This window comes from Nerophis lumbriciformis, linkage group LG19, assembly GCF_033978685.3.
Source record: "Nerophis lumbriciformis linkage group LG19, RoL_Nlum_v2.1, whole genome shotgun sequence".
Classification (NCBI taxonomy): domain Eukaryota; kingdom Metazoa; phylum Chordata; class Actinopteri; order Syngnathiformes; family Syngnathidae; genus Nerophis; species Nerophis lumbriciformis.
In genome coordinates, this window is record NC_084566.2 from 14,741,625 (window position 1) to 14,754,124 (window position 12,500).

At 39.4% G+C, this 12,500-nt stretch overlaps 1 protein-coding gene and 1 long non-coding RNA gene across 2 annotated transcripts in view; one reads left to right on the top strand and one right to left on the bottom strand.

Annotated features, from left to right (window-relative positions):
• LOC133619035 (uncharacterized) overlaps nucleotides 1–12,500 on the bottom strand; it is a 27,204-nt gene that overhangs the window by 6,983 nt on the left and 7,721 nt on the right. Inside the window, exon 4 of the long non-coding RNA XR_009817382.1 lies at nucleotides 2,789–2,899. This is a non-coding gene — a long non-coding RNA (uncharacterized lncRNA). The remainder of the gene's footprint in view (nucleotides 1–2,788; nucleotides 2,900–12,500) is intronic.
• On the top strand, nucleotides 3,896–11,440 carry LOC133618804 (tubulin beta-2A chain). Its single transcript, XM_061979534.2, has 4 exons — nucleotides 3,896–4,200; nucleotides 4,456–4,564; nucleotides 7,882–7,992; nucleotides 10,215–11,440. The coding sequence occupies exons 1-4, from the start codon at nucleotides 3,967–3,969 to the stop codon at nucleotides 11,285–11,287; spliced, it is 1,527 nt and encodes a 508-aa protein (XP_061835518.1). The 5' UTR covers nucleotides 3,896–3,966; the 3' UTR covers nucleotides 11,288–11,440.

A 12,500-nucleotide genomic window follows, 5' to 3' on the forward strand; every position in this document is an offset into this window, starting at 1 on the left:
CGTCCACAGTTTCCAAAAACAATTTGAAATGTGGACTTGTCAGACCACAGAACACTTTTCCACTTTGTATCAGTCCATCTTAGATGAGCTCAGGCCCAGCGAAGCCGACGGCGTTTCTGGGTGTTGTTGATAAACGGTTTTCGCCTTGCATAGGAGAGTTTTAACTTGCACTTACAGACGTAGCGATCAACTGTAGTTACTGACAGTGGGTTTCTGAAGTGTTCCTGAGCCCATGTGGTGATATCCTTTACACACTGCTGTCGCTTGTTGATGCAGTACAGCCTGAGGGATCGAAGGTCACGGGCTTAGCTGCTTACGTGCAGTGATTTCTCCAGATTCTCTGAACCCTTTGATGATATTACGGACCGTAGATGGTGAAATCCCTAAATTCCTTGCAATAGCTGGTTGAGAAAGGTTTTCTTAAACTGTTCAACAATTTGCTCACGCATTTGTTGACAAAGTGGTGACCCTCGCCCCATCCTTGTTTGTGAATGACTGAGCATTTCATGGAATCTACTTTTATACCCAATCATGGCACCCACCTGTTCCCAATTTGCCTGTTCATCGGTGGGATGTTCCAAATAAGTGTTTGATGAGCATTCCTCAACTTTATCAGTATTTATTGCCACCTTTCCCAACTTCTTTGTCACGTGTTGCTGGCATCAAATTCTAAAGTTAATGATTATTTGCAAAAAAAAAAATGTTTATCAGTTTGAACATCAAATATGTTGTCTTTGTAGCATATTCAACTGAATATGGGTTGAAAATGATTGGCAAATCATTGTATTCCGCTTATATTTACATCCAACACAATTTCCCAACTCATATGGAAACGGGGTTTGTACAACTTAATTTTCTTTTTTTAGCTGGAATTATTTACATTTTTCTTAGTTGTTAATTTTTTATTTTTTTTATTTTGCTAAAAACCCCCCGAAAAAAAAGTAAACTTCAGTTTTTTAACCATGCTACTGGATGCTAGTTGTTCCTAATATTTTGCCGTGTTTGTCCCCCTGCTCCCCTCAGGCTAAACATATAGAATGAGTGTAACAAAATCCACCGACAAACTCTAAATCCCATGCGGACAATTTCCTCGCCTTGAACACAATGAAGTTGCCTGGCAACCAGACGGCCGCCCAGGAAAGAATGCCCTCACTGTTAACGTCTCAAACTATAGCTGTCTCCTGACCGCAGCTTTATACGTCCTATCAATCGTCTCCAAGCGAGGACATAAAGGCATTAGAATACAGCTTGATATACACAAAATGCCACAAGGGGATTTGGACTGCGCTCGTCTTTCCGAGGACAAAGTTCAGTTTAATGAATAGCTCAGTGTAACAGTGAAGACAACTCTGTGACAATATGAAGGCCTGCTCTGGAAAAGTTTCACGACAAGGACTCTTTTATCTGAAATGTGTTAAAAACCGACTTCTTGGAGCACTTTTTGTGCTACTTTTCCCGGATGTTGGTATTAACAAAATTTGTAAGGAGACACCCCGAGGCAAAATTTTATTTTTTTCAGCAGAGCAATGATGAAATGTGTCAGCATTGCTTGTGGTCCGACATTTTGAATGTACTCAACATTTAATCCCACCCTGCTGATGTGAAGGGAGGAGGAGCCAGCTTCAGAGTCACGACAGTGTGACGTGTTGTGCTGTCAGTTGATGCACACAGTGCGTTCTTCGTTATAACACAAGTTTACATCACTTTGATAAAGAAGGTGAGAAACACTACTGAATTCAAGAATCTCTAATAAATGTAAAAGTGATGTTCAATGTTGATCCAATTCATTGTATTCCACATAATCCTTGTATTATGCGTTATTTTCTGAGTGTAAAACTGTTCTCTATAAGTACATTTTTGTTAACATTGTTGGGTGTCGAGAACGGCTTTATTAGATTTTCATCTGTGTAACGGATTAATAAGGAAAACCTAGGTAAAATAAATAAATATGTATATTATTTATAGCGGTCCTACATTACACATTTTGCTGATAATCAACACCTCTGGAAAAAAAATATTTTCTGACTTTTTTTTTTAGGTCAGGCTTGCCTGACTTCCCGCGCCGGAAGTTGCCATGGAAGCGAAATTAAAGTTGCGTAACCCTTACTGTTCGAGTTCTACTCTTTCCTGGCCTTTTTCTTGATTAGATGAGGAAACCTTTTACATTCATTTTCCTTTCCACTGTTGGATGAAATAGCTTACCCCACCCATAAAGTGTCCAAACAACTAAATCGTATTAACTTATGTTGCGGGTCATTTACTTATGTATTTATTTTGTATGTATGGGGGGTGAATAATGTCGTCAAAGGGTTGGAAATATTATTTTTTATAATGACAATAAAGATCTCTTGTTTAATACATTTTAATGCATTCATACAGTATATGCATTTATTTATTTGCTAGTGTATTTTTTTTTTGTTGCAAAGGTCTCTACTGTGTCTCAAATTAATTGAATTAATTGAATAATTGTTTATTTATTCATTCAGAAATAAGTACACCTTTAAACAAGTAATGCTGACGTGAGTCATTCACTGAGTTTACCATTTGATTTGAAAATGTCACAGCCCAAAACATCTGGGACCTCATGTATTAAGCACTGGTGTACGCTCTTTATCACTGTAAAGATGAAATGTATCAAGAGTGAAATGTGGAAATGTGCGCATGCGTCACCTACGTACATTTCTACAGGCAGTGGATATTTTGGCGACACACAGAGGCGGACATTTGGGCTTAGCCAACATTTGATTACGACAAAGAAAAAAGATCGAAGCAAGGAGAGAAAACTCACTTTTCCGCCGCCTATTGTTGTGACGATGTTTTGCTGTGACTTCTGCAGCAGCTGGGGGTCGTGGCACATTAATGGCACCGGAGACGTCGGCCGCTACCGCAAGTCGCTTTCCTGTGTTGTAATAATAAATTGAGTAATCACACAAGGGGAAAAGTCAAATCCATGTTGATTGGAATGTAAAAAACAAATGTGCTTGGATTTGTGCGTGCGCACACTTTAATACATCTGATTTGTATTCTTTTTTAAGGTAAGCCTTTTTTTTGGTAAAAAATCCACACAATTATTAATACTTGAGGCCCCTGGTTGTGCTCGCTAGCACTAGATCATAGCTAGAGATCGACTTTTTTTTTTTCTCCAACTATGGTAAGGAAGAAAGTGCGCGTGAAGGACAGTGCTGAGAAGAAGAAGTGGATGATGTTCATTCAATTTAATAATCATCAATAACATGACCAACATGTGTCATCGTCATGGTGACAATGCTAGTCTGCAACATACCAAACCAGAATGAGTCCATGCCGCCAGCTAAGGATATTAGAACAATATCTAAATGGTGACGTTTATCCATGAAATATGAAAACGCTGCTGATGGTGTGCTTGACTTTACAGTGTAGGTAATACAAATATAACAATCAACTGCACAGCAATTAATTTTGATAATATCATTAGGTGAATTCTTATACATTTATATTCATAAAATATGCAGCCATAACTGCGATGTGGCCCTCAGTGTAGCCGTGTTTGACACCCCTGGTTACGTGAACATATTAACCTGAAAATACTATAAAAAAAAAAGCATTCAACATCGACACGTTGCCTCATTCACAAGTTTAGTTACTTTTTAACAGTGTTCCTGTTAATGATAAACATCACCTCAAATAAATAAAGTATCAATATTTTGATTTGAGAATCGATATCTCAGCATAATATATCAGTATCGATTCACACATCACCATTAATAGCAGTTTAGCAGCCTGCCACACTATCAGAGTTTAAAATGCAGTGTCATCTTTTGCAAGAGGCGTGGCCAAAGTAGCTGTTATATCATGTGCGTAGTTTGGGTATTGCATCATGACAATGACACATACAGCGCGAATCCACATTTGTAACGATTATTATGTTAACGAGCCATACATATTACATGAAGGCAGCAGTGTTTTGATGCTGAGGCAGACTGATGGATGCTGATGCCGATGATGCAGCAGTTTTGCTCTACTGCATCACGGAGGAGCCCTCTGATTGGCTGCAGGACGACGCTGGGGATGCAGCTACAGCCACCGATAAGGAAAGTGTTGAATCGGAGTAACACTGCAGCCGCGCTACCCAGAGGACGACACGGGCGCTCTTACCACCACATCATGAGGGAGATCGTGCACATCCAGGCTGGACAATGCGGCAATCAAATTGGGGCCAAGGTATCGCTTCTCATAAAGTCACGTAGAATAAAACTGTATTGAAATATTTCTGCGTTTACTAAAGGTTAAAAGTAATTGTGCAAGCTTTCATTTTAAGGCTGAAATGTTCTCTGCATGCTTTTGCTGTCCATAAACATGTTCAAGGTTGCATGATTGACAGGCGGTCGGCTGAAATATAGGCTCCAGCTCACTCCTGCACAACTACATGACATAAATCACGTTGTGTTCATGACCCTGTTTGCCTCGCCCTTGCAGTTCTGGGAGGTGATAAGCGACGAGCACGGCATCGACCCATCAGGCAGTTACCAAGGCGACAGCGACCTGCAGCTGGAGCGGATCAGCGTGTATTACAACGAGGCCTCGGGTAAATGTCCATCCTTCCCAATAACATGCGCAATGAGGATCGTGAGCTAAAATATCTCTCCATCTACATGTCTACCCCTTGGGTCCGTAGGGAGCACAGTTATCTGCAGTCTCACTAAGACCTCACCTCACGCTGCAGTTACTCCAGTTCATAGAATGATATCATCATAGTTTAGTTTGTGTGGTTTTCATTTGCACACACACAAAAACAAATATTTAGTTAATGGGTTTCCCTATGTAACGGGCTTTGAGTCTCTAGAGAAAAGCGCTATATAAATATAATTCACGATATACAATTTAAATCAAAACACCTACTTCGCTGTCTAAAAAGCAAACCTTCCCCAAACAATAGACAAGTCAAATGGAACCTCTGGCAAAATGTATGGAATCACCAGTCTTGGAGGATGTTCAATCAGACCATTCAGTTTTATTTTGCAGAAAAAAAGCAGCTAAAAGACATGCCACCAAAGTATAGTCATTTCCAATGGCAACTTACTGGCTTTAAGAAACACTAAAATGAATAGATGAAATAAATTGTGGTTGTTAGCAACATTTTCATTTTCAAAACAAGCAGATGGAAATGATGCAATCACTCAATTCTAAGCAAAAGGATGGAATCATCACCCTGCATCATGTTAAATGTGCTCATTAGTCTGCAGTTTAAAAGGATGTTCACCATTGGCCAAATTTAGAGGAAAAAAAGGTGTCTGGGGGCCGGTATATCTATTTTTAGCAACACTAATACAAAACCTCACAATAATGTCTGATTAAAAGCTAAAAATGTTATGACAGACCGCCTTAAAAAACGGAATGGAATTTTACATGTTTTTACTAAATGAGACACAGAGAATGTACATGAAAATAAAGAATGTGGGCTTTACAATATTAACTATGAACGATAGAACATTGAATATTGACAACATATGAACGTCACACCCCCTCTCGATCGACATATTTTACAATCAAGGGAAACGCAACGCAAATGCAACAAACGCAGCGAAATATGAACGCAAAGGGTAAAAAAAAAACCCACCTACAATCTGATACATCACTAAGCTTTAGAATTTACAGTAGTTGTAAAAATCTCCTTCCACGTTTGTCCCTGACACCCGCATTTTCAGGCTCGCTCTGGAAACACTGTGGAAACACTCCCCACCCACACTACCTGGTGCCTCATCTGAGCTGCTGTGACTTAGATTACCATAGTAACTAATTCGATTACCATAGTAACTAATTAGATTACCATAGTAACTATATCATGCAAAAGCGCAGATTCCAACCATTAAAATACTTTGTATAGTTCAAGACTTACGGTCATTTGAAAACATCACTGCACATCATAATTGCAGCTACAGTTTCCATCTTAAAGATCTAAAAAAAATTTGGGAATGTCCAGCGGGCCAGATTGAAAAGCTTAAGCATGTGGCCCCCGGGCCTTAATTTGCCCAAGTCTGATTTAGGTCATCAACGTCATCCACCTTCAAGGCAAGTATATTTACAGAGCACAATTTCTACGCCAGCATTTCAAAGCGCTTTATAGATGCAACAAAAATTATGGCGTATAAAATCATTAAAAAATGTAATCATCATAAAGATATTCATGAATTAATTGAATTCAATGCAAGGAGCGCAGATAAAATACCTTTAGTTGTCATATAAAAAAAACAAAAGTGTTTTCAGCCTCATCCACCATACAGCCCTAACAGGTTTAACTTAAGTCTTCATTTAGACCTGAATTAGCTCTTGTCCCCCTTCAAGAAATAAGATTCAAGACTAAGTCAAGTTTGAATTCTATATTTGATTCTCAAAAAAGGGTTAGGGTTTCATAAAGCCTGTTATAAAATTAGCCTCAACCCATTTTTTCAAGAGTTATTAAACATACTGAACTCATCTGTAGTCAGATGATGAAATTAATAGATATTTAAATAAAGTTTATGTTATTAATGATGTATGTTGACATTATTTCAGGGTTTAAAACAGTGGTTCTCAAACTTTTTTGACAAGTACCACCTCAGAAAAACGTGGCTCTCTAAGCGCTAAGTATTTATTAAAAACAAGGCAGGAGTTTTATTTAACAATTATATTTAATGTTTGGCCACTGTAACATTACACATACATTTGAACAGTAACACTGTGTTTGAATATAGGAAAATAAAACACTGCTCTTTAATCAATTGCTTTCTTGGCGTACAACTAGATCACAGGTGTCAAACTCAAGGCCCGGGGGCCAGATCTGGCCAGCCACATCGATTTGTGGGTGGAAATATGTATTTTCTTAATAAATGTATTACAAAAAAAAATGTACTGTGTGCAATTACATATATTTACACTTTAATCATCTCTAATAATAAAGCAAAATATTATATCATCATACATTTCAAAACAATTTTTTTGTTCAAATAAAGATACATACTTAAATATCTGCTTGACTTATGATTTCAATCCAACAAATTGTTCATGCAAAGATTTTACAGTAAAACTTTTTACAGTAAAATCCACTTTCGTACCGTTATTCAATATAGAGTAATAATACACTATAAAAACACAACAACTGTAGATTTTACAGTATAAAAACTAGCATGTATTTTTCTTTAAAAAGTGGGGTACCGTTTTTCATTCCATTTAATTTAATTCCATGTATTTATTTATTTTATATGCTGTAAAAAAAAAAAAAAAAGGCAAACATTACAGTAAAATTGTGGCGACTGAGCTGCCAGTTTTTAACAGTACAATCTAAAGATTTGGTTTTGTACAGCGTACATAAAAAAAGACAATCAAATACGTAAACAATTATACACATGTTTTATACGTACACATTTATATATTCATACTGTAAATCATTCACTGTTAAAATCGGCCCTCTGGGGGCAACCATAACTGCGATGTGGCCCTCAATGAAAACAAGTTTGACACGCCTGCACTAGATGGAGCCCGCGTACCACTGGTGCTACACGTACCACAGTTTGAGACCCACTGGTTTAATATATTCACATATAGGCCTTAAATTGTATGCCTTTGGAGGTTCTGCTGTAGTAAAAGTAATAAAGAAGGTATAGAAAAGACAAAAGGGAAAGTGGTGCAAACAAAGACAAGCTTGAATGCTTGTGTGAATAAACTGTGCCGACTCAGCACTTTAAAAGGCCCACTGGTCTCGAATAAGGAATGCATTATGTTGCAGGAGTTGCAAGTGAAGTCAACTGCAAGGCTAAGATAAAAAAATAAAAAAAACAGAAGTACATTTGATATGTAAAAGTCAGGTGGAGAACGAGATAAAATCATCAAATGTGGAATGACATCATCTCCTTTGTCATCTCAAAGGCAGCAAATTTGTCCCCCGCGCCATCTTGGTGGACTTGGAGCCAGGGACCATGGATTCAGTTCGCTCCGGCCCTTTTGGACAACTGTTCCGGCCTGACAACTTCGTCTTTGGTGAGAAGATTTGTGAGGCGGCCTCACAAAAACTCACACACTGTGTCCTTCTGTGTCCTCGCTGCACCCTAAAGATTCCAGTGGAGCCTCTCAGCATTGTGTCAGAGGACCGTGCATTCTCAGCAGGGTGCTATGTGACGTGTTGTCAGTGCTTCTGGTGGTCTCAGCAAAACAAAAACCTCAGGGAGCTAAGGGAGGGGCACCCTTCAACAAGGCAATGACATGTATTACTTGTCCTCAACAACACCCAGACTAAAAAGATCTATACGCCATATTCCTGGGAGTGCAATGATTAGCTCTTGCTACACATAGCCGGAGCTACTCGATGTGGGAATTTTGGTGGTTATAAATAAATAACATAATACATTAAAGTAAATAGATTGTAAAAAATTACACACAAATGAATAAAAAATTAAATATTTAATCTCTAAAAAATACAATTTAAACTACAGACAAAATTTTAATAAAAATAGATACAAACAAAATATAATAATAAAATAACAAAATTTGATTTGTTGTACATACTATTGATACAAAAAACGGTTATAAAGTTATATTATAACAAGAGCAAACCTACAATAAGTAATTAAGTTCAAAAACAGTCTTTTTAAAAAAAAAATCAATTTTAAATTTTAATTTTTTTCAAGCAAAAAGTAAGTTTAACATGGCCGACATCCCCTATAAGCGATCTGCGTTTTGCACGAATAAGCACATTTAAAATGTCAACTCATGAGTGGCAGTTGCAGTTCATGTGACATTTTTATGAAATGCCTAGCCTCTTCCTGCTCCGTCACTGATAACAATACAATGGCAAGTTTCTCCGGGTATTTTCATGATCCGATGCGGCACCCAGTGTTGGTGCTAAGCTTATTTTATACAGTCGTACTGGGATCGAAACATATGCAAATTTATGATTTATCCATATCAAATTTGTTATTTTGCACCAAAACCATAAATTATATACAAATTCTTTCACTTGAATTTATGCTAATACAAAACATGCATCAAATTAATTGCAAGTTTGAATAAAGAAGTACAAAAGTGTGAACATTTTTTGTAACGGAGGGTTCGAAATGACATTCTGCTTAGGGCCCTATAAATAATATTTTTTTAAAGTTAGGACAATACTTGACATATTATGGTTGTCTGTTCAACATATTCCCACTTGAAGCCAAACCACCACCAGACGATGGACCCCCTGCTGTTTTTCTTGGGAATTGATTATTCCTTCATTTGTTACCAGATTCGCACCTTCTTTCTCTCGTATTACCACCAACAGCTAACCTTACCCATGCCGCTACCTCTCTGCTCTGCGAGGGCGCATGACGTTGCACGCGCGACAGTATGTGACGTACGTAAGAAGATGCGCTTGTTTTATGTCTCTGTGAGAAGGAGAGGCAAGAAAGAGTGATAAGAGCCTGTAGTGTAATGCCCGCAGCTAAAAGCAACTGCGTGAGAACGTATACTCGAATATCACGATACACTCATTTTCTATATCGCACAGAGACAAACCTGCGATATATCAAGTATATTTGATATATCGCCCAACCCTACATATATGTATATATGTAGAAAATATATATGTGTATATAAATATATATAAATTTTTTTCAAATCGTTTTTCAAGAAAAATTATGAAAAAAAAACAATTAAAAAGGAAAAGGTACATTACAAGAATAAAGTATAATTTGGAGACAAAAAACGACATCTGAACAATGAGGAGAGACTTTTCATTCTTGAGGAGACTGCATCCACTGTTATATGTTAATGCTTATTATACTAATGTTCTAGCTTATGTTCAGTTTTAGCTAGCAGTGCTGAGGCTTGGTGTAGACCAGGGGTCTCAAACTCGCGCCCGGCAGAGCATTTGCAGCCTGCCCTCAACTTAACTTGGTTGTTTACTGTGATTGTGGCCCTGCACACCCTGGGTGGCCAACAGTTAAGTATATTTATACAGCACATCTAACACACATTGTGCGACACAAAGAGCAACTTCCTGTAAGCAAACAGTTCCAGAATATACCATTTTCACATCCATAATGACTACCATAGCCCAGGGTCACAACAGTAGTAGTCAGTTGGTGAAAACGTGGTTCTGAAGTGAATACCTTGTGCGGACCACCATCACCCAGACTGTACCTAAATTGGCCCTCAGGTGATTTGAGTTTGAGACCCCTGGTGTGGACGTTGTGAAAGTCGCTAACTCTGGATGCATCACGCAGGTCAAAGCGGAGCAGGAAACAACTGGGCCAAAGGTCACTACACGGAAGGGGCAGAGCTGGTGGACTCGGTTATGGACGTGGTGAGGAAAGAGTCGGAGAACTGCGACTGCCTCCAAGGCTTCCAGCTCACTCACTCCCTGGGCGGAGGCACCGGTTCCGGCATGGGCACCTTGCTGATCAGTAAGATCCGCGAGGAGTACCCGGACCGCATCATGAACACATTCAGCGTCATGCCCTCGCCCAAAGTTTCCGACACGGTGGTGGAGCCTTACAACGCCACCCTGTCTGTGCACCAGCTGGTGGAGAACACCGACGAGACCTTTAGCATCGACAACGAGGCTCTGTACGACATCTGCTTCCGCACCTTGAAGTTGACCACACCCACTTACGGAGACCTCAACCACCTGGTGTCGGCCACCATGAGCGGCGTCACCACCTGCCTCCGTTTCCCAGGACAACTCAACGCCGACCTCCGTAAGCTGGCCGTCAACATGGTGCCCTTCCCCCGCTTGCACTTCTTCATACCGGGCTTCGCCCCACTCACCAGCAGGGGGAGCCAGCAGTACCGAGCCCTCTCTGTCCCCGAGCTCACCCAGCAGATGTTCGACGCCAAGAACATGATGGCGGCATGCGACCCGCGCCACGGCCGCTATCTCACCGTGGCGGCCATTTTCCGCGGGCAGATGTCCATGAAGGAGGTGGACGAGCAGATGCTGAGCGTGCAGAACAAGAACAGCAGCTACTTCGTGGAGTGGATCCCCAACAACGTCAAGACGGCCGTGTGCGACATCCCGCCGCGAGGCCTCAAGATGTCAGCCACCTTCATCGGCAACAGCACGGCCATCCAGGAGATCTTCAGGAGGATCTCGGAGCAGTTCACCGCCATGTTCCGCAGGAAGGCCTTCCTCCACTGGTACACGGGCGAAGGCATGGACGAGATGGAGTTCACAGAGGCCGAGAGCAACATGAACGACCTGGTGTCTGAGTACCAGCAGTACCAGGACGCCACCACCGACGAGATGGGGGAGTTTGACGAGGACGAAATAGAGGACGAGGAGGGTGTCCGCCAGTAAGAAACCACCGCCTCTCGGACTACAAGCCAATCCGTGAAGACATACGACGATACAAAAACGCAAGCTTCAAGCCTCCTCCCCAAAATCAATAACTATAATCAATTATCTTCAGCAGCAAGAAGTCTACAATAAAACTGGAAATCGAGAAAATGATCAACTTTGTCGTGTTTTTAGAAAATAAAAACGGCAAAAACTTTTTAAAGAAAAAAGGAAAATAAAAATGGACATTGTCATTTTCAATCAAAAGTTTTGGGTATAAAATAAAACAACGCATAATAAGAAAAAATTAAATTGAAATCATCTCAAAAAAATAATGAAATTAGAATGTGCCAAAATTCAGTTTTGAATCAAAAGTGATGCATGCATATAAGAAATACAAGATTGAAATATAGATTGATATGCCATGTTTGTTGCACTCAAAACAATTCAACTTTCATTGTAAATTCTGTCTATTTGCCAGACTTATGAAACAACTCACACACGCGCACATGCACGCACGCACACACATTAGTCAAGAAGTGGGAGGAGAAGTACTGATGTAACAAGATTTTTTAGTAATGAGGCTGAAGATAAGAATAATAATCTTGTTAGTGGTTGTTTAGATAACACAACACAAATAAAACCCAGAAAAGACACACAACAGGTTTTCTCCCACAGTAGCAGTAAAAAAATCTGAGTTATTAACCTAAAAGAGACATATGAAGTGTGCATACTTGTATACTTGACAAACCTTTAGTCAATACCGGTTATAACAATGTCTGGATTCCAGTGAAATCTGAAAAAGCTGATTAAGAAAAATAAGCGGGCGTCATGATTCACTGTTACGGCTCATGTTTACGTCATTTGTAAGTCAGACAGGAAGTGTGCGGAGGGGTTGTTTCTGAGCAATGATAACAAAACAGAAATATGACGCCGGTCAAGAGGTCAAAATTGCAGTCAGGTCGTTCAATTCGGGAACTCAACTGAAATTTGTAAAATTACGCCTTGAAAGTTGCGCAGAATTTCAGCATCATAACGCATGACATCAACATTACTGTACCTCCTCATTTTTGCAATACTTCAAAAGCCGTTTTTTAACGTGAGATGTTAAGAGAATAGATACATATACATATATATATAAATATATATGTATACATACATACAGTATACACATATATACATACATATATATATGCACACATATACATATATATATATACATATGTATATACAT

Bases quoted from the DNA above. Each gene is read 5' to 3' on its own strand.
- LOC133618804 (XM_061979534.2), top strand. From the start codon at position 3,967: ATGCTGATGCCGATGATGCAGCAGTTTTGCTCTACTGCATCACGGAGG. The intron at 4,565-7,881 runs GTAAATGTCCAT...GTCATCTCAAAG, and splicing joins GTATTACAACGAGGCCTCGG to GCAGCAAATTTGTCCCCCGC. The intron at 7,993-10,214 runs GTGAGAAGATTT...TGCATCACGCAG, and splicing joins GCCTGACAACTTCGTCTTTG to GTCAAAGCGGAGCAGGAAAC.